At 29.2% G+C, this 23,426-nt stretch overlaps 1 protein-coding gene across 2 annotated transcripts in view; it reads left to right on the top strand.

The window, feature by feature from the left end:
* CCT2 (chaperonin containing TCP1 subunit 2) overlaps positions 1-21,450 on the top strand; it is a 29,192-nt gene extending 7,742 nt beyond the window's left edge. For both annotated transcript variants that reach the window (XM_043055091.3, XM_087151734.1), the window contains exons 4-10: positions 2,904-3,093; positions 4,926-5,128; positions 7,437-7,621; positions 9,314-9,461; positions 12,784-13,136; positions 19,969-20,068; positions 21,112-21,450. In XM_043055091.3, the coding sequence (XP_042911025.1) occupies positions 2,904-3,093; positions 4,926-5,128; positions 7,437-7,621; positions 9,314-9,461; positions 12,784-13,136; positions 19,969-20,068; positions 21,112-21,284 (1,352 nt within the window). In that variant the 3' untranslated portion in view covers positions 21,285-21,450. The remainder of the gene's footprint in view (positions 1-2,903; positions 3,094-4,925; positions 5,129-7,436; positions 7,622-9,313; positions 9,462-12,783; positions 13,137-19,968; positions 20,069-21,111) is intronic.
* The last annotated feature ends 1,976 nt before the right edge of the window (positions 21,451-23,426 follow it).

Genomic DNA, 23,426 nt, shown 5'->3' with positions numbered 1-23,426 from the left:
ACGTTTGTACTTATTCATTTCATTGTACATAACATTTGTTATAAATTTTTGTACTGGGAAACATCATATTTTTTGTGGCTGTCTCCTGATGAGTGAACAGTAGCACTTGATCAATTAAAAGTCTATATTGAAAATTAGTTGAATAATATACTAATTGATTCAATTTTGATTGTATTCTGTCTAGTTTACAGATTTTTATAAAATAAAATTTTGGCTATGATGATATGTAGCAGAAAGACTCTTATTATATGGTTATGGAAATGTATACGCTATCCTGAGCTAACTACAGGCTGTCAAGCAACAATATGATACTCTTTATGTTGCAATACTACGATACTCTTCGCGCATTAGGTTTGTGCTTATTCATTTGATTGTACATAACATATGTACATAAATTTTTGAAATGGTAACCATCATACTTTTTGTGGCTGTCTTTTGATGAGTGAACAGTAGCACTTGATCAGTTAGGAGCCTATTCTGAAGATTTGTTGAATATACTAATTGATTAAATTTTGATTGTATTCTGTCTAGTTTACGGATTTTTTTAAAATTTCAGCTGTGATGATATGTAACAGAAAGACCCATATTATATGGTTACGAAAATGTATACGCTATCCTGAGCTAACTGTACTTGCATTAATATATTTCTTTTTAATTAAGTTTGCCATATAAGTTCATTTACCTGATTTTATACTATATGTGAATTTTTGCCCACATTCTGTTTGAACTATTTTAATCATTTATCCATTTTTGTGGTTGTGTCTTGTTGAGTGAACAACCTATTCTTCATAGCCATGGGTGCAAGTCTTCCGTCCCCAGGACGGATTTCCGTCTTTCGAAAATGTCCGCGGACAGAAGTAAGACGGAAACAAGACTGACTCGAAGACGGAAATTGGAAATATTTTTTTTCTGTCCTTAAAAATATTTTTTAGGTCTACGTTATTGGTCTACTTTTTTATGTCCTGTTGTTATTTTATCAAAAGACAGATGAATAAATATTTTTTGTACAGTATTTAAATTTGATGTATTATGATAAAGCTTTCTTTGATAGTTTGCATATGTCGAGGGGGTATTGTTTATGTTAGGTATTTCAGTCAAAAAATTTTCAGTCTTGGCATTTTTTCCAACTTGCACCCATGTTCATAGCTCTTGGTTGACCACAAGTCAGGAAGCTGCTTTTAAGACTGCTCTAATATCTAAAGAAATATCTAGTCTAATATTTTAAAAAATCTTTTGCTATCTAGCCTGCAAAATTTAAATGTCGGATTGATAAAAATTATCTGTATTTTGGAGCAAAATTTCAAGAACAGGCATTTTTGAAATGTTATAATGCTCAGAATGTATGGAAATCAGACTGTGTAAGGTCAGTCAATTATGATGGGTGATAGTCCTACATTTATTCATCAACTGTCACACAATTATTCAAGACATGCTATATTATCAAGACAATCCATGTAAAAAATTATCTCTAGGGGTGGATGTATGAAATGAAGAAATGTACTAATGTATGTAATAAATATTTAGCAATGAATTTACGTAAACAAGCAAGAAACTTTTAAATGAAACGCTTGTATACACCTGAATAATCCAACATTTGAGCAATTTTGAATTTTTTTACAATATTTCATATTTCGTATTTTGCTATGTTGAAATATATAGGGAAACAATACCTTATTATCTAATTTTTTTATCATTATCAAATAAAATAATCTCAAAATATAAAAAGGTAAGGTTTATAATTGTATACAAACAATACTTGCTTTTCATTTGAGAATACCAGTTATAAATGATAAGTAGATAAAAATGTAAATATGATATAGGTATCTAATATTTTGATTGGTCTTCTGAAATTGCTTAGGGTAGGATATTTTTTTTTTGCTCTATCGAATTTAAATAAAAGTACGTTATTTAAATAGTTTGTACCGCATTTTTATAAAATAAAATTATTTATACTCTGTACATATTTATTATCCTTAATGTATGGGGGGTAATAAAAAAATTTTTCTTACACTTGAAAATCGGCATGGACCGTCCCTGATTATATATGAAAGCTTATGATAAATTGTATACCAATAAATGTGTATGTTTTTCCTAAAATTGAAGAAAAATTCATTTTACCAGCTAGTTCATTTTAATATTTAGATAATTTTCAATTATTTTATTAAATGCATATTTAATAGAATTATTATTCAGGTTTTAGACACAATTTTTTTCTCAAATATTTCAATTATATTTAGAATCAGTTTTTAAAATTTATTTTATGTTTATTACTGATTGCAGATTTATACCTAGAAATAAAAATTAAATATTCTATTCTAGTTTTGTCATCTAATAACTAAGAAATCTGATTTTTAATCAATATGTTGCAGATAATCATGTGTTTTATTTCTTAATTCCTTTTTACCTCGTCTGAGTAGTATTCAGGAAAATTTTGAATATATATATAGTGAAGTAAAGTTTGCAAAGTATTAAGAAATATTTTAAGAAGCTATTATACTCCAAAATACACACGCAAAAGCTGCCGACATAAATTAGAGCAGATATATATGTAAAAGGATGTAAATAGCGAAATTATAATAATTTGTAATTCATCAGCAGCCAACAACAATAATGCTTACCTCTGAACTAAACAAGTATAGGGTCTCATGATAGCAACGTGGCTTACTGCTTATGCTGTTTGCCACATTGTTATAACAAAACCCTATACTTGTTTAGTTCAGAGGTATGTACTGTTGATGAGACAGCATTTTTTATTATAATTTTGCTATTTTTATCCTTTTGTGTATGCATGTATTTATATATATGTGTGTGTGTGTCCATTATATGCATAATCTTTTATTCTTGTAATGAAATTCAAAAAATAACCTCTGAAGCTAAGTAATAGAATAATTTTTTTTTTCTAGAAATGTCAAAGGTTCAAGATAACGAGGTGGGGGATGGTACAACAACAGTTACTGTTCTTGCTTCGGAACTTCTAAAAGAAGCGGATAAATTGATAACCGTAAGACTTCATCCACAAACTATAATATCTGGATGGAGAAAAGCAGCTAAAGAAGCAAAATCTGCTATGACTAATTTTACATATGATAGAAGGTAAGCATAAACAAATGTATCTATACTTTGTTGCAAGTTTAAAAAAAAGAAAGAAAGAAAAGCATTATATCTAAGGACAAAGCGTGTTTGCGTCTAGTTACACGCCAATTGGATGTCAAGCTCCTTGCACAAACGTATATCAACATTGCCAATACTTGAAATGACGTTGCACAACTTCCTTTTTACTTGTTTTCTAATTAACAGGCGATGAAAATTAATAAAAATGTATGAAAATCAGAACAAATATAAATCTATTTCCATTTGAAAAATGAGGTGAAAGAATAATAAATATAGTTATTTGCTGTCAATTTTTATTCTACAGTCAAAACAAGGGTAAAAATTCTTTATCTCAAATTTGATTTGTCAAGAGCATATCATCATAAGACGTGCTATTTTTAATGGTCAAATTAAATACTCTTGCAATGTCGTTTAGCATTTTTTTTTTTTTCCTCTTTCTTTCAAGAATATTTTCCATATTTATTGAAATATGTCACCAAGTCTTGGATTCCTCTAAGACTATGAAATTATAACCTATGTTTTATAATGCAGTCGCGAATGGTTACTTGAATCCTATACTGCCAAAGTCTTTTCTTAACCTTGTAATAATTGTTTCTTGAAAAATGACTGAAGTGCAACATTAACAAAAGTAACATTTTAGTTAGTTTTTTAAAAAAAAAAAGATGCTTAAAGCACATTACCACTCTAAATTCAGTACTTTGTTTTTCTTAACAGGAAAATATGTTCATTGTAACATTCCTTTACTTATGTTTATTGTAACATTCTTCCCTTTTTTCAAAAAAATTGCTTTCTTATATTATTATAGTGATCATAAAAAAATATATGTTTTAGCTCATAGTTCTAAAATGTAACTTTTAGGGCTTAATTTTTGTAGCTGCATCTTGTTTATGCGATACTTTTGAATCAATTAAGCAATTCCATCTGAAATAAAAAATATTATTAATTGAAATCGCACATGGACAGTGGTTTAATGTAATTGGAATAACATGGTTAATGGAATTTTGAACTACTTAACCTAATGAAATGACTGGAGTAATAACTTGTAAAAAGGGTTGAATGACTTTGATAAAAGTCAGGTTTAAGACAAAATTCCTTTGTGCATGATAAATTTACAACAAGGTTAAATCAGGGAGATTTATCAATTTGAAAATGTCTGGGAGTTAAATTTAATTGATTGAGTAGTTAGGAAAAATAAATTGTAAGTTTGGGGTACCAGAAAGTCCAATGTTTTTCTAAAGAAAATAGTCATATATATATATATATATATATATATATATATATATATATATATATATATATATATATATATATATATATATATATATATATATATATAAATTTATTTTCAACTTTAATAAGATTATTAGTTTATTGTAATACATTTTATGTGTAAATATGAGGCATAGCTAAATGTTAAATGATAAAATTTTTATCACTGGGTACAAAAATCGGTCAAAATTGTCTGGAAAAATCAGAAACTTTTTCATGAGTGCTTGTGGCTATCTTAATTATCTCCTTCAATGTTTTTCTTTGTCCGAGTTAAAAAGTTTCTGTGAAAATTTATTTATTTGTTTAAGTTATATATTTCTTGGGGGAAACTTTAAAGAATAATTGGCATTTTGAAACGAATGATCAGTTGTGTTTCTCAAACTAAAACTGCATTTTTTAATTAAAAAGAAATTAATTTTAAGAACAATATCATAAAAAAAAGATTCATTATTTCTTAACCCACTCTTCTGCAAAGTTTTTCATTTGTAGGTTTTTTGGTTATATCAATTTAATTAACAGATTCCCCATTTTCTTTGTCTTTATAGTGCTGATGCTGAACAATTTGATCAAGATCTAATGAACATTGCTCGTACGACTTTGAGCTCAAAGATTCTAAATAAACACAAAGATTTCTTTGCTAAGATTGCAATTGCTGCTGTCAAACGATTAAATAAATCTACTGATTTGAAAGCTATTCAGTTCATTAAAAAACTTGGTGGAACTTTGACAGATTCATTTTTGGATGATGGTAATTTTGGTTTTTCTTTTTGTCATATTTCTGCATATTGTAACTATGGTTTTAGTTAACAAATTATGTGTGAAGAATTAAACTTTCAATTGTAGTCTTAAAAGCGTAATTTTTATTTTTATTCCTTAAATTTTGATTATTATGCTATAGAGATTAAAGCTTAAGTATCAGGAAATGTATTTTCATTTCATACTAATCACAAGTTCAAACTATTAAAGTTATGAGAAGTTTAATTGAGAGACCCTTACTATCTCATGATAACATAAGTTTATATTCAATTTGAAAGGTAGTGAAATACAACACATTTTCTTCCAATGATTTCATTTTTGATTTCTCCCTCAAAATGACTTATTTTATTATTTAGTACATGCTATGAAAATTAATTTAGAATAATTTGTAAGGTTAGGTGAACATTATAGATTTATTCCTTTTAACTAGTTCAAATTTTTCCAATTAGCTGTAATTGTAAATTTTACTATTGAGTAGTTACGCATCAGAAATGGTAATTTTCTATTCAGATTTTTTTTTATATGTGAATATGAATAAAACTTTATGTACTTACTTCGCAAAGGTATTTTTGACTAGTATACTTTATTACAAAGTTTTTTTTTTTTACTGCAATATTACTAATTTGAATGTATCACAACAGTGGAATGGCTTATAAGATATTTTGAAATTGAAACTGCTGGGCAGCATATCGTGATAATGCCATTGAAAAAATAACAGTAAATTTTTGTGAAAAAGGTTGTTAAGATGTTAAATTTAGTTAGTTATTTAGTGTTTTTGGCGCAAGAGCCAGAAATGGCTATACCGCGTTAAGATGTTAAAAACTAACTTAATCGAGTATAATGCAAATTTTGAGAATTGTTTGAAATTAAAGTGTTAAATTCTGTGTGTATATATAGGTATGCACACACAGTGAAACCTCTCAGGAGCGACCACTCTCTGTTCCACAGTAAAAGCGATAATAACTTTTATTTCAGCGTCATTTTTTTGATGCGGAAATTCCACTTGTGTTGGCTGGCATCGTGAAAACCGGATTGAGGAATAAAATTTAGCCTCAATAAAAATTACCTTTACTGATATAATTATGTGTAAAAGTAAATTTGCTTATGAATGATAGAACTATTTTAAATAAGTAAGCAATTATGTTTTTTGTTTGTTTTAAATGCTTAGTTTTTTCTAAAAATAACTTCTTTTTTTAATTTAACTTTCAGCTCTAAGAATAAATCATTGATATCGTCTTTAGTACACTCTGTCTGGAACATGAGATTTTCGATTGTCAAAAAGAGCTGTCTATATAAGATCCACTCATAAATATTTTGAATACATTTAAATCTAATTTGTTTTTTTAATATTTTTTGTCTTGATATTTTTTCATGTTTCCTTATTTGAACTTTTTTTCACATTTGGTGCAGAATAAAGGTTTGTGATGGTCTCTCTTAACCCTTTGTATCACCTCGTTACATATCTGCAACATGCCGCGTTACATATCTGAAAATTCAATCCTATAATGAGCTGGATTTACCTGTAAAATCAAACCAAGTTCAGGTAAAGAAAATATTGCAAACTCGGGTGAACCAAGTCTTGGTGCAGCTACCAATATTATAATGCGTTAAGCAAGAATTGTTCCACGACATAATTGCAGGATATACAATTTTTTTACAACAATCCCCTTGATTGTATATTTGGCTAAGGAGGGATTGAAAGATGTGGTGTGAGACTTTGTTACCATAAAAACAACAATTTCAAAATTTTTCACATGAAGTTTGAATTATATTGGAATTTTAGTGCTATTTTTCACGATATTGGAGATGTTCAACAAATGCTTTTTATCAATAAATTTTTAATTTTAAGGTCTTAATTTTTTCATTATTTTTTACACTCTTAATATGATGTATTCTAACATCCGGGTAAATATTTCTTAAATCAGAGTTTGAATTACAAAGGGTTAAATGTTTTCTTCAACACTAAATCTATGGGGAAAACTCTATGCCTCCCTAAAGTGGTCATAAAATAACGGAGGTCGCAACGCAGAGGTTTCACTACATACATATCACTAAAATAGGTTTATTTCTATGAAACCTTCATACTTCTGTTTATTTTAGTAAGAGGAAGCTCTTTAAAAAATTTCTTGTCAACATCAATAGCTGTAGGAATAACAAAATAATAAATTATGTTTGTGAGTGTGTATGATGCTATTATGAAATATGAAAAATAGTTAACATTGTTTTGAAATCTATTTTCAATAAAAATTATATTTTATTTATTTATTTTTTTAAGTAAATCTTATGTATACTTTTCATAGGCTTTCTTTTGGATAAAAAACCTGGTGTTGGTCAACCTAAAGTTGTAGAAAATGCAAGAATCCTCATAGCTAATACACCTATGGATGCTGATAAAGTTAAAGTTTTTGGTTCACGAATCACTTTGGACTCAGTGGCTAAGTTAGGAGAAATGGAATTAATAGAAAATGAAAAAATGAAGGCAAAGGTAAGATTTACATTTGCTGAAAGAGCAAATCACAGACTTACATAATTTTTTTAAAATTTGTTTTAATGTGAGACATTCTTGTTTTATTGTAAATAAAATTATTGTAAAATTTTATTTAAAATTTGAAGGTGGCTTGTTAATATCTCACAAAAAAATTTGTGAAAACAAATTGAATTTGGGACAGTCACAAAACAGAAAATATGGAAAAGTTTGAGAATTTCATCAATCTGAAAAAAAATTAAAGGAATTAAAATGGCCAAAAAGTTAGGGAAAAGGATTTAACTTCGATTTTAAGACAAGATTTTACTACAAAATTGGTTTTGAAAGAACTTTTTAAAATTAATACAGTTCTGATAGCAAGTATGAATTTTGTAATATGTTTTATATTTAAGAACAAGGCATAATTGAAAATAAAGTTTCTTTCATCAATTACAAAAATCAGGAAAATTTGATGAAATTAGTCTGGAAATGTCAGGGAATTTTTTTTCTTAGTGATTGTCGTCACAGTTTTAATTTTTGACATCCTGTTAAAGTGAAAAAGTAATATTTGTTCAAAATTAATCCAAATATTTATCAGCTTATTTTGAAACATTATTTTGTACCTCCAGATTTTTTTTTTTTGCAATTGTTTTTTTTTTTTTTTTTCACTTCCTATTTCTGTTGTATTTTACTTATTATTATTCTTAGTTTTTTGAGCATTTTTATATTATCTAACTAATCTGATAAAAATCCAATGGTGTAGTTTTTTCTTGAAAATTAATATATAATTAATTTGAATAATTTAAAGTAATCATTTAATATTTCAAAGTGAGGTGAACTTTCTTAGATGAGCCATTAATCTAAGCGTCATATTAAAAATAAAAAAGAAGTACAGTATTATTGTGTTCTTGCCTTTTAATTTCTTTATTTTATTTAGTGAAACAAGATACCAGAGTAACCCTCTAAGTACAGAAAACCTAAAATTCATTAGAAAATTCACATTTCATGCTAAAAATTTTAATTTCTGGAGTGTTAGCTTTTTATTCATACCCAATTTGTTTCAATCTATTATGCGTTAAAACTGTTATCTAGCTGATGTTAGAAAAACTCATAAGCATTATCATATCTTTTTCTTGCCAACAGTCTTATCGTAATGAATAATTTTATTTAATTTTGTTTTAATTAAATTTCTTTAATAGAAATTTCGATTTATTTATTTAGTGTCAATCAACTCTTATATAGTAACAATATCAAAAAAAAAAATTATAATTTTTCTTCAAATGACTATTTTCTGTGTTATTTATTCTTAATATGTATATAAATTATTAAATTACAATAAATTCATGACAATAAAAATTTGAATTCTACTAAAAATTTCTGCAACTTTGTCTGGTTAGTTGCCACTTTAATATATTTTGAATATGAAATTTGATTTTCCAAATAAAATTAAAAATTATAATATTTTACTTTACATTGCTGTTATCATTTATGACTTAGTGACCACCTGTCAGTGGCTGAAAGGCTAACAAATGTATAGTTGGTATCTAGGAGGTTACTTATGGTTAAAAAAAATACTTGCTCTTTTTATAAAGATATGTTGTTGGTATTCTAAAATATAGCTATTATTTATCATAATGATTTATGTTATTTAGTATTTGTTTGTGGCAAATAAATTAATGCATTTATAATTTAATAATTTTTTCTACTTTTCAGGTTGATGCCTTTTTGAAACATAACATAAATGTATTTATAAATAGGCAGTTGATTTATAATTATCCTGAACAACTGTTTGCTGATGCTGGTGTAATGGCAATTGAGCATGCTGATTTTGATGGTGTTGAAAGATTAGCTCTTGTTACAGGTACCTGTTTTACATTTTTGTTTGCAACCGAACTAGGTTTTAAATGTGCTTTGCTTTATTATACGAGTAAATTATAGAATGTAATTTTAATGTTTTATAGTTTAAACCAGTTAGAAAGTATCAGTAACATTGTTATTTTTAATGTATTCTTTTGATTAAGTTCAATTTTAAATAAATTTACTTGTAAATAAATTTTCTTTTATATAATTTATTCTGTATATTTTTCTTTCCTTTTACCGATTTGGAACAATTATCTATTCTACTTAATTTATGAACTCCAATTTCTATTTAACACTTAATTCAGTAATTTTTTGTGCCCCAACAAGTTTTTATGAAACAGTAATGTTCAATGCTAGGTAAACTTTTAAATATAGTTATTTTATCAAACTATAATGGAATTAATCAATATCAGTTGTAATATCAGTTTTTATTCTGGATTTTTGTAATAAACTAAATTTAGCTTGCAAGAGTATAATGGTAAAATTCTATGAATTTTTTTAACATATTATCATTAAACTTATATGTTGTATTCTTGATAAATGCAAAGATGCCGACTATTAAGATTTTTTTCATATTAATATTACGGTCTTTTCGCAAAATTACTTTCTTATGGTAGAGCAGTAAAAAAGTTTTTTTTTTCTAAGAATTTGTTGTTATGAAGTTTTGTTAGCTACAAATATTCGAAAAAATAACATTCATATTTTATTTATTTTGTTTTATTTTACGGGAAATTCAGGCATATTATTACAATGAACTCCAGTTTTCATTGTCCGTTTCATATGTTTATAACTTCTTACGTCATTTTTGCAATATTAGCTTACAAAAATTGACAATACCGAAAATTATATAATATCCCACATTTTGATCTACCCTTTTTAAGAAAAAATTCCACTTTATATATTTTTCTAACAGATCAAAATCCTTTTTTCTGTTCTCTGCAAAGCTCACACAAATTTTTTCCTTACCTTTTTTTTTTTTTTTCTTTCTTTCCGATGAAAAAAAATTCTTGTTTCTAACTGTTTGAAACTATTCCAGAAGATCTTGATCTGATCATTGATCATGTGTTTCATATCATGAAAACTATAAAACAATATTTTCGGAATGAAAAATAAAAGTAAATATTTGTTTTGAGGTAGCAGGATATTTTAAAATGGTATCTAAAAATAGGAAGGATTAGAAATTTTTTCCAATAGTTTTTCCATTTTGTAAGTGTCAATTTTCAAAAATATAGTTTTATTTATTTATTAATATACTTTTATTGAACCTGATATTACAGTTTCTTCACACTTTTATTACATTTGTTTGATAGAAAATGTGAATCAGGATTCCACTGTATTAGATATAGAATTAAATAGTAAAAACTCTGAAAATGTGCCAATTTTAAATTGTGTTAATATGTGTATTATTGTACTTCCAATTAAATTATAAATGGAACTCTTTAACTGTATAAAATTATCCAGATTTTAATACATTTATCAAGATAGCTTTGTCAGTAATATCTAACCTTTAATTATTATAAGGAATATTTTATAACAATTTTATGCAAACTGTAGTAAAGGGATTATAGCATAATACTTAACGCATATAGGTTTTCATAACTATTAGGCATAATTTTTAGGCAGGTGCTTCTACATAAAATAAGGTTTGTTAAATATTATATTTAACCTAAGGGTTAATTCAACCAATTATATGAAGAATAATAAGAAATAAATTATTCTAAAGAACAATAATACAAAATAGTTTAGCTAGAAATTTTTTTACAAATATTTTTAGATTTTTGTTTGGTATTGAGAGTTGCAATTACTGGGGTGTAACATTTATGACCTTCACATAAAACTAAAAGTTGTGGGATTTCTAAGCTCTCTGATATATAGAAAAAGGAACATTAAGGAAGAAATGGTATTAAGGTTATGTTTTATGCAAGTTAATTGCTTCACAGAATTTTATTATGTTGAGATAAAACTATCATTAAATCCAGTGGTCAGAAGTAGCATACTACAAGTAATGAAACTACTGTAGTCCCTACTTTTATATAGTGTAGTCTGCTACTTTTTTTTTAAAGTAATGTAGTAGGTAGTGCAATGCTAAAAACAGTCTGTAGCGATTCCTAGCAATTACTTTTGCTGTTACAGGGTTACCACTCCACAGGGAAAACCTGGAAAATACAGGGAATTTAAAAATCACCTGAAATAACAGGGAATTTTGATTTTTTTTCTTTACAAACAGGGAATTTTGTTTCTTATTTTTTGTCTTTTAAAAAAATGGTGACCACTCAAAGCGTAATCTATGGAATATTTAACCGTGATATTTCAGCTAAACTAAACTATTTCATTTACTATAGCATTATTTAAATATGTTCAGCTGTTTTTCCAGCAATTGAAACTAATAAATATAGTTATCCTAATATAGCTCACACAAGAGCACAATAATTGTTGTTTCCTCTTAATATATTGTGTATAATATGAACAGGGGAAACACATGAAATTTTTTTTCCTGATTTGAGTGGCAACCCTGTGTTAGTTTAGAAAAGAATTACGGCTCTAACATAACTAATTTTTCTAATTTGATCGGTTCAAATCTTCATGGATTTGTCAATGGATGCAATGAAATTGGTCATGTGACTGCAGCTGAGCATCAACAGGAATTATTCATTTAGAATCATGAATAAAATATCACTTAGGTAACCCTTTCACATGCAATGTGAATGTACACAAATGAAACATAGATGTTATTTCAAAAGGAAAGGACTGTTTTTGATGTACTTAATTTCTCAAAGAAAATATAAAAGCATTAAACAATTAAAAAATTTCAAATAATTCATAATTTTTTATTCCTTAATGTAGAGAAAGGCAAAAAAAGTTGAAGGTTAAATAAATAAATTCCGAAAGGAAAAAAAAAATGTTCGAAAAACATGTTGGATCATGTAAACACTAATAAGTATTTCTCAATTATTCCCTTACGTTTAACGTAAGTTCGTCTCCTTTAAGTAGTGCTTCAATTCCAAAGTAGTAGTCACAACATTTTAAAAAAAGTAACAGTAGCAAACTTCACAAATAATGTAGTTTTTCTGACCTCAAATTAAATCCAATACGGATTTATTGGAACTGCAAAATATTGTTATATAGCTTGGTGTATGTATGTTACTTTTCTGTTCTGATTTTTTAATTTTTCCTATTCAGAATTAAAACATATCTAAATAATTTATGCATCAGTGTCATCTTTTTAAATTATATCAAACATTTCTTATGTTTGAAAATTAGTAAAAAGCTTGCTGCATTAATTTACTAAAAACATAATAATAATAAAAAACTCTTTAATAAAGGTAGTGAAATTGTGTCTGATATTGAAAGATGTGAAACTGTCAAGCTTGGAACTTGTGGTAAAATCGAAGAAATAATGCTTGGAGAAGACCATGTACTTAAATTTTCTGGACTTCCTGTGAGTGAATCTTGCACTATTGTTCTAAGAGGAGCCACAGAACAAATTTTAAATGAAGCAGAGCGGGCTCTGCATGATGTCCTTTGTGTGTTAGTCACTACAATCAGTGAAAGATTAATTGTACTTGGAGGTGGCTGCACTGAAATGATTATGGCCAGGCATGTAAATGCTTTAGCTGCTCAAACTCCTGGAAAAGAATCCTTAGCTATGGAGGCCTATGCTAGGGCTCTATTACAGGTATTACACTTCTTTTAATAGTGTAAATATTTTTTTTCTTATTTGGTTAAGAGCTTTAGCACCAATATTAAGCTTGTGGCGTTGAACTCAAAAGTCTATCCAGACATTTTGTGAAAGGCCCGTTTTTGTAAAATTGTGCAAAAATTACTCATAATTTGTGAATATAAAATAAACGTTAAATCACATTCTTTCAACCAGTTTTTAAATTGTTAAGACATACAAGATTCTGCTCAACACTGTAAAATTATAATTAAAAAAATTAAATTATCAACAAAAAAAAACAGCAATTGCTGCTACTAAATTAGAGATGCAACATGCAAATATTTGGTATTTTAGCCTATACTGCTCAGCACAGAATATTCATTTCGGAGGAATAAAGGAAGAAGCATCTGCGGAAGACAAAACTTTGATTGTTTACTTTTGTCTCTCTTCCCCCCCCCCTTCCTAGGAAAGGTTTATTTGAATAACAAAACAATAATTAAGAAAAACAAATTTGTGAAGGGTCCGATTAAACGATAAATTATTTTGTGAAGGGTCCGTTTTTAAGTTAAAAAGACCCCTGCAACCTGAAATATGATTAGATTTTTTTTAGCATTTTTTGGAAAAATCCAATTTCTAAAAATGGACTCTTTACAACTCTTTAAAAAAAAAATTGTAAACTAGTTAAACAAATCTTCCAAATTCAGAACATTAAAAACATCATTTCACGATACCAATTTTTGCACAATATGTTTTTAAAACAGCAACTCAAAAATGGAGTTGTGCATATGTATGAACTATTAACAAAAGCACAAATAAAACAAAACTTACAAAAGAAAAATTTGTAGTTTTTATACCAACCAAACTAACAGTAGACATGTTCTTTAAAATTTTTGGTGTTTGCTAGTTCGAATAATTTTATAAAGTAAGCCAAAAAAATAAACACCCATAATTATTTTTGATCCTATTACTGAATTTTCAAGTACAAAACCTAATTTTTATGGTTTGGGAGCCCAACCCAAAACAATAATTAGGACAGGTGATTTTAAATTACAAAATAAAACATAAAAATGTACTTTTTATGAATAAACATACCTTTTTTCGACTTATTCAGATTTCTAGCTCTCACAATATGAGAATAAATATTATTCCAATTGGTCTGAAAGGCAGCAGAAAGTTTAGACCCCTTAATCCCTTAATGTTAATTTTACCTTTTGTGTATTTTGCTATACCTCTTTTGAAGCAAACTGTATTTTTTTAATTACAGTAAAATTATTTTGATTTGGAAGTCATACAAAATTCAAACGAAATATGTCAAGTTGTGAATGAATTATTGAATTTTATCTTTTAAAAGTCATACACACATATTTAAAGGTGAAAAATTTGAAATCTGAAATACATAATTAAGTTGTTTTTGACATTGCAAGACCATGTCTTTGATATTTAGCTTTGAGACCTGTTGTATAAAAACATTCCCCCAAAATTTTTTTCCCCTGATTCGTAAAGATTGAACTAAGTTTTTCAAAGGGAAGTTTTCTTAAATTAAAATTACCTACATTTAATAAATTGCGATGTATACATATATTTATTATCTTATATATGTAGCAGGTAATATGGTTTAATAATATAAATGAATATAATATTAATTTTTAATTACTATCAATAATTCTAATTATAAAAAGTAGATAATGTTATTTTTTTTAACTTTGCTATGTGTCAGGGTCACGTGATGTAATAACACGCATTTTCTGATGTTGCGAGCTAAAAGCTTGATATTATAGATATGATCATTTTTTTTTGTTTTGGTTTTTTGGACAATGGATGAAAAAAGAATAATAAAATGGTGAATTAGTTTTTTTGTAGAATTTTGCGTTATTTCTTTTGTAAAAGGTTACGACTGACAAATGTGCGGGAAGATCCCAATGGATTTCGAAATAAAAGATTGGTAGTTGTTTGTTCTATGAATTTCAAGTTGTTTGATGGAAGATAGTGAGTTATTTAGATTGTCTTGAAATTGGTTTAGGAAGTGGCATTTTTTTTTGTAAGAAGGTGCAGTTTAGAAAGTAGTAGGTGAAAAATGGCATTTTTAGGAAGAGCTTTAAAAGTAGATTTGAAGTGTTTGGCGGAAGAGTTAGGAGAAACGGCAACGGAAGACATGAGAGTTACCGAATTAAAGAAGATTATATTGGCAAGTACGGAGTACGAAGAGGAGTTTGTGAAGGAATTATTAAAAAGAATAGTTAGTGGAAGAGAAGAAATAAAGCGCCAACAAAAAGAAGATGAAATTAGGCGACAAGAATATGAAATTAAGCAACAGGAAAGGGAAGACGAATTAAAGCGGCGAGAACAGGAAAGGGAAGATGAATTAAAGAGGCGAGAACAGGAAAGGGAAGGTGAATTAAAGCGGCGAGAACAGGAAAGGGAAGATGAATTAAAGCGGCAAGAAAAGGAATATGAATTGGAGAGGTTGAAGATAGAAGCTTCATTGGTACATACTGGTACTATAGGAGAGACGAGCAGCTCTCGAAATGAAGAAACAAGAGAACATGTATCTGGTGGATTGCAAAAATTAATGCGTACTTTTGATCCAAAAGAAGGTGATATAAGTTTTTATCTAATATTGTTTGAAAGACAAGCACGAAGAGTCCATATAAAAGAAGAAGATTGGGTAACGCATCTTGTTGGATTATTGCCTCTAGAAATGGCGAATTTAATTGCAAGGGAGCCTGAAGAAAAAGCAAATGATTATAAACATGTAAAATGCATGTTATTGAAAAGGTTTAAATTGAGCCCAGAAGCATTTAAAATAAAGTTTAAGAGACATTGTAAAGCGGCTGAGAGCACTTGGCGAGATTTTGGATTTGAATTGGCGAACTATTTTAACGAATGGGTTTCGGGACTAAAAATTAATGATTTCGACAGCCTGAAACAACTTGTCATTGTCGAACAGATAAAAGAACGAGTACCTGGAGACATACAAAATCATTTTATTGATGAGTGGAGTAGAATTTGCTCAGTTGACACACTTGCTGAGAAGTTAGATGAGTACGAGAATGCAAGGAAATATAACCAAACTACTAAATTCATTGCTTCTCAACCATATAGGAACTTATACCGGGAAAAACCAAACATGGTTAGTAGAAGATATCATACATTTGGTGAAGGATATAAACATGAGCATAACAACCATGGCAGAATTGATAAGCGGAGTTCTTCCCAAAATCCAGTCACATGTTTTAATTGTGGACGAGTAGGACACTTGGCACGATTTTGTCGAGATAATAAAGAGAGGAGAAGAAACATTGAAGGCAAAGTGGCCGAGGTTCAAGTATCGGAAGGGCAAGTATCCGAAGTTAAGGTACTCAGAAATGGAAATATCGAAAGCAAAGTAGTCACTGCAAGATTTAACGGTGAAGTCATGATAGGAAACAAAAAATGTAAAGGCGTTCAACCAAAAATAGCTGCCCTTAAGAAAGTTAGAATTTCATATAATGGAAATGAATACGAAGCTGTAGTAGATTCTGGTGCACAAATAAGTGTATTTAAAAACGATATAGTGGGTAAGGAAGTGGATTACAAAGGACATATAATACTACAACCTGCGTTTGGCGAAAGTCTAAAAGCTGAATTAAAAGAAGTGGAAATCGCTTTGGTAACGGAAGGATATATTACGCCTATAATTAAAACGATGATAGCAGCCGTCAATGGGTTAAATGCTGACATTTTGTTGGATGCTGAAACTTATGAGGCATTATTAGAACAAAAAAGAGTATACAATCCCAGTTTTACTGCTGCTATGAAGCTAAGATCAGATTCCCGAAAGGAGCAGTTATATATGAGTGCAAGTGACGGAGAAGAGCAGCAGGAGCCAACAGTAGGTGAATGCGGTGATAAAAAGAATGGAAATGAAACCGAACGATTCAAGATACAACAACAAAGTTGCGATACTCTCCAAGAAGCATGGAAATTGGGGAAGCAAAATAAAGGAGGGTATGTGATACAAAATAATATACTATGCCATGAAAAGCTGTTGGACGGGAATAGAATACAACAATTAGTAATTCCCGAAATTAGGAAAGGTAAAATACTAGAAATTGCCCACGAGTCAGTATTCGGAGCACATCTAGGAGCTCGTAAAACAATTCAAAGAATTAAATTTTCCTTTTATTGGCCAGGGATGGTCAAGGAAATTAAAGCTTATTGTAGCTCATGTCATGGGTGCCAAGGTAGAAGAGTTGTTCGTTCAGTAGACAAAATTCCGATAACACCTGTGTCACGTCCTGAACTTCCATTCCAAGTGGTGAACGTAGATCTAATTGGTCCTCTAGATCCAGTATCAGCACAAGGACATAAATATATCCTTTGTTTGATGGACCAACATTCAAGATGGCCTGAAGCAGTCCCGCTCAAATCGTTAACGGCAAGGAATACATGTGAAGCACTGCTCGAAATATTCTGTAGGACAGGAATTCCAGAAGTAATCGTGGTGGATAATGCGACAAATTTTACGGCAAGTTTAACGCAAGAGTTTTTGAAGGTTTTAGGAGCTTGTCCGCGATTTTCAACGCCATACCATCCGGAAGGGAACGGATTGATTGAAAGATGGAACCAAACTTTCAAAAATATGCTACATCACATTATTAGAGAAGTAGGAAGAAATTGGCATCGACATATACCATTTGTACTATGGGCTTATCGAGAAGTTCCAAATGCAACTACAGGAGTACCACCTTTTCTGCTAATGTACGGGAGAGAACCGAAAGGCCCGTTATCTATATTGAAGTCAATTTGGGCCGGAGATATGTTTTTACCTTTGAATATGAAAGGATCAGCGGAGGAATATTTAAAAGAGTTAAAAGGAAAATTAGAAATAGCAACCGAAAAGGCAAGGTTAACAAGTGATGTGCAACAAAGTAATTATGCCAAATATTACAATAGAAGGAAAAAATACCGGGAATTTGCGCCAGGAGATCAAGTACTTGTGCTAATGCATGATTCATCCAATTCATTATATGCCAGATGGATAGGTCCAGTAAAGGTAATTAGAAGAGTGAAACCGAATTCGTATTATTTGCAAATGCCTGAAGGAAATTTAAGATTATTGCATGTTAACAAAATGAGAGAATACAAAGCGAGAATTCAAACAGTTGGAGTTGTCTATGATATTGATGATGAATTTGGTGAAATATACGAAACACCAACTCTTCCTACAGATGTGGAAAGCTATGAAGCATTGAAAGGATTAAATTTGGATTACTTACCCAAAATGCAACAAAATCAATTGAAAGATCTTTTACATAGACGCAAAACGTTGTTTTCGGGGAAGATAAGGATAGCTAAAGTTGGGAAACATGCGATAAAGCTGAAAGCTGAGGAGGATATAGTAGGAAAGAAGAAATTCATTACTGTGCTAGATATGTTGAAGGGATATTGGGCTATACCGATGGAGAACGGCAGCAAACACCTCACAGCATTCCGAACTCACCGAGGCCAGTACCAATGGAATGTATTACCCTTTGGATTAAGAAATGCTGCTGCAACCTACCAAAGAGCTATGTCTAAAGTGGTTCAGTCCATGTCTGATTTCACTTGTGCTTATATCGATGATTTAGCAGTATTTTCTGATACGTGGGAGGAACATTTGATTCATCTTGAAGAAGTTTTTAAGAGATTGGAATATTTTAATTTCTCCGTGAACTTGAGAAAGTGCGAATTTGCTAGACAAAAGGTTAAATACTTAGGACATATTATTGGTTCAGGTAAACATGCTCCTGACAAAGAACGAATAAGAGTAATACAGAAATTAGAGGCACCCAAAACCAAAAAACAACTGAGAAGTGCTTTGGGATTATGCAACTTTTACAGGCAGTATATTCCAAACTTCGCAAAGATTGCTCTTCCACTAACAGAGCTTACTAAAAAGAAAGTTCCTAATGAGATTCCTTGGAGCGAAGAAGCTGAGAAGGCATTCAAGGAATTGAAGACGTCGCTATGTAAGATCGCAGAGTTACAAGTCCCAGACATAGAGAAACCATACTACTTGCATACGGATGCATCTCAAAACGCGGTCGGATGTTGTTTAGGTCAGTTAGATGAAGAAGGAAATGGTCTACAATTGAAAGGGAAGCTTATGCTATTATTTGGGCTTTGCAGAGATTTGAAACCTTACTCTGTGGTGCTAAGATTATTTTATTAACTGATCATAATCCCCTAGTATTTCTGACGAGTGCGACACCCCAAAGCCCGAGGTTGCAGAGATGGGCGTTAGCCATTCAACGCCATGATATTGAGGCAAGTCACATCAAAGGATCGAAACTTAGTAATGCAGATGCATTGTCCAGACTGTAAATATAAACTAAAATAAGACTCTGAACATTTTTTCCTATTATTATTATTAGGTGATTAAAGTAAATACCTAGTGTTAAGTTAAACCTAAGATTCAGTGAATATTTGGGTGAATGTGAAACATAGTTTGTTTATGTGTAAAGTGTGACCCTTAAATTATTTGCCATATTCGATCTTTGGATCTAATATGACTCTGGGGGGAAGGTGTCAGGGTCACGTGATGTAATAACACGCATTTTCTGATGTTGCGAGCTAAAAGCTTGATATTATAGATATGATCATTTTTTTTTGTTTTGGTTTTTTGGACAATGGATGAAAAAAGAATAATAAAATGGTGAATTAGTTTTTTTGTAGAATTTTGCGTTATTTCTTTTGTAAAAGGTTACGGACTGACACTATGTTTATTCACTTTTACAAAAATTGTTCATTGTATGGTTATTAACTTTGATTTTCTTATAATGTATTTCAAATTGAGCAATTATCTTTCTTTACCTTTGTCAAAAAACAGATTCCAATAATTTTGGCTGACAATGGAGGTTACGATAGTGCTCAGCTTGTTTCTGAACTGCGTTCTGCCCAATCAGAAGGAAAAACTACTTATGGTCTAAGTAAGTTTGCTATTCTTGTATAAATGTTACTTCTGATTTTATAACTTTTTTTTAATGAATTCTGTTTAATTACATTATTTTATATTTTTAGTCTTTTAATTTTTCAGCTCTGTCTTTGATTTTATGTATATATATTGTTGAAATTAAAATTTACTTTGAAAATAAATCAGTCATACCATTTTTATTTGCCTACTAAAAACTAATTAACTTAAAAAATATTTAGAATGTATTTAAAATTTTGTAAAATTACTTTCTATTACAGTAGGGAACCGATTATCCGGAACGATCGGGACCATCGCTATTCCGGATAACTGATTTTCCCGGTTTTCTGAATCGCTACAAAAAACCGTTTATTTATTTTTAAACCCAAGTAAAAAAAAATTTTTGGGAAATAATCTTAGAAAGAAGAAAAAACGATGAATTAATACACTAATGATTATTTCCAAAATGATGGTAAGGTAAACACCTTTCAAAAAAGAAAGAAAAACCCTAACATCTTGTGAGGGAAAAAAAAATAATTTTTTTTAAATTGCGGGAAAATTTAGCGAATTTCGTTCCGGTTTTTTGGTTTTCCGGTTTTCTGATTTCCGGATAACGGGTTGTGTACTGTATGTAAAAATATATATATACCTTTAAGTTAGTCATTTTTTTTCCTAGAACATGCTCCTAAAGATGGATTCTTGCTGAATTTTTCTTGATGTTTTCTTGATCTTTAGAAAATATGTGCGTTAAATATATTTTGGCCAAAAATTTGATTGTATACTGTAGTTTTAAGAATGAAAAATAAAGCTGCTATTCTGAGTATACCTAGTGTGCAAACTCATCAATATCTTAAACTGTGCTGGCTGCACATCACCTAATTTTGTCAGTATTATCTGAATTCATTTAATACTTTAGCATGTAGAATATACAAAAGAATATACAATATTATCTTAAAGATTTAGGTTGGTTGTGATCTGTCTCTTCTATTTTGAGTGTCTCAATTTTATTTTATTTAGAGCTGTAGGCAATTTAATTTTAAATCCCCTTTTTTTCCTCTCTAGATATGCAAGAAGGAAAGATTGATGATATGTTTAAATTAGGTATAATTGAACCCTATAAAGTGAAATGTCAAGTCCTTAGTGGAGCAACAGAAGCTGCTGAAATGATCTTGAGAGTGGATGGCATTATTAAGTCTGCCCCTAGAAGACGTGCTCCAGATGATAGGCACTGCTAAAATGAATAAGAGCTTGTTTAAATGACAAATTAACCAGGAACTTTTCTTTTTATATTGGGTTATTAATAAATTTTGCTATATTTATCATTTGTTGCCATCTGCTTGTACTACCATCACTCTGTATGATTAACATTACTCTCCACAAATAAAATTACTTTCTATCAGATTAATGTGTCCTTTTTTTATGTGTAAATTTACAGACATTATTATCTAATCCGCACTTCTTAAATATCATCTAACTACCTGTCAATAAAAAATCATTTGGAAATAACATAATTAGCACAAAGAGTTTTTTTTTTCTTTCAAACTAATTTCTATAAACTTTAAAAAAATATGTCAAAATAATAACTGAGAAATTCTAAAATATAGAGGTACTAATTAGAGATGTCAAAAGATAAATATCTCTTAACATTTCAATTTTCTTGCAACAAATTTCTTCTTACTGTAGATTTGCGGTTGATTTAAAGATGTAAGTAGTTATAGATTTACATCAAGAAAGTTGAAAAACTGTTCTAATTATGTTTTATTATTGAAAACGAAGTGTGCATAGGCCCAAATTTAGATTCAGAAATATTTTACATCTGCTTTGTCTTCTAATTTTAAAACTAATTAGTGTTTTTATTACATTAAATAATTTAATATATGACGTACAAACTAAATTCAATTAAATCCCTGAAACTCAAATTTTCCTGAACCTTTTCCAAAAAAGGTTATGTAGTCCTATTAGATGCTAATAATTATTTAATGATCATAGCCGTGGTTAGAAATAACACTAAAATTAAGATATTTTAGTGGGCTTACTTTGTACTTTGAAAGAAAGGGATCAATGCTGAATATTATAGGGTTTAAAATATAACTGATATAGCATTATCTTATTTTCCTTCTAGACATTGTGTCATATATAGAACGAATTTTTTTTTTTTAATGATTGGTTAATTTGTTTCATAAATTAAAGTTAATATTTATTAATACCCTGCCAAATTGATTTTTTAACAAATATAAGACCTATTATTTGAGAATATTTAATAGTGCTAATTATTATTTAGTATTTATTTTTTTTTTGACAGAAATGTTTTTAATACTGACATATCTTTCCTTTTCCCTTTCATTAAAGGTTTTCACTTAAATGTAAAAAATAAAAAGGAATAAAGAATGCATTTTTAAATGTATTTTATTATTTTCCTTATATTGTGACTTGAGTTAGAAATAGGTTCTGACTAAAAAAAACTCTGAACTTTACTTTAAAATTTAAAGATAAATTTTGGAGCACTAATAGATTATTTTTTTCTGGATTTATTTTGTAATTATACATTTTAACAATTTTCATTCTAAAATTTTATAAAAAATAATAAGCTAATTAAAAGTTTTTTATGTTCTTTCTTGTTTTCAAGCACTTAGAAACTTATTGTACTGTATTTTAACGAAGAGATAGTTATTACAATGGCTGTCTAGTTTACAGATTTTTATAAAATTTTGGCTATGATGGTATGTAACAGAAAGACCCACATGATATGGTTACGAAAATGTATACGCTATCCTGAGCTAACTTTACCAATTACAAGCCTATCTTGAATATTAGTTCAATCTTACAAAGTCTTAAGACCGTCTGCTGCTATGGAAACAAGAATAGCGCATTTCAGGGAGGGCTGCTTTCCTTACACAGTAGACCTGAGAAAAAGATTACCTTTCTTGAGCCAAAACTTGTCCTTAACAGTGACCCCACATCCCGACTTTAAATAGTTATATCTCGTTGCTATAGTCACCGCCACGGGTCCAGACGAATGGCTGGGGGAGTTCTTACTTTAGACAAACTATAAGTATTTTTTCTCCCTTATTTCACCAAGTTCATAGCCCTAAAAATTTATTCTTCTAGATCAGTGATTTTGCATTTCGATTGTAATTATGTTTATAATTTGTCCATTTTCAAAACCTCTAATATTTTGGAATATGTGATTAACTACTTTCAGCAAAGCATATACAAGTTTCTCTTTTTAAGAGTGCTAAAATAGCTAACCTTAATTTATGCTAAAATAGCTAATTTGAGTAATACGTCATTTGCTTTCTGTTTCGAGCATTAAGTTTTTGTCTTTCGATGTTTGTAAAAGTTGTAAGGAGATGAGATAGCTCATTTCTTGACTTTCT

The sequence above is a fragment of the Parasteatoda tepidariorum genome, chromosome 9 (assembly GCF_982258835.1).
Source record: "Parasteatoda tepidariorum strain Cologne lab strain chromosome 9, Ptep-v5.0, whole genome shotgun sequence".
Taxonomy (NCBI): Eukaryota; Metazoa; Arthropoda; class Arachnida; order Araneae; family Theridiidae; genus Parasteatoda; species Parasteatoda tepidariorum.
Note: the sequence above shows the minus strand (reverse complement) of the source record. Positions and strands in the feature narration are given on the sequence as shown.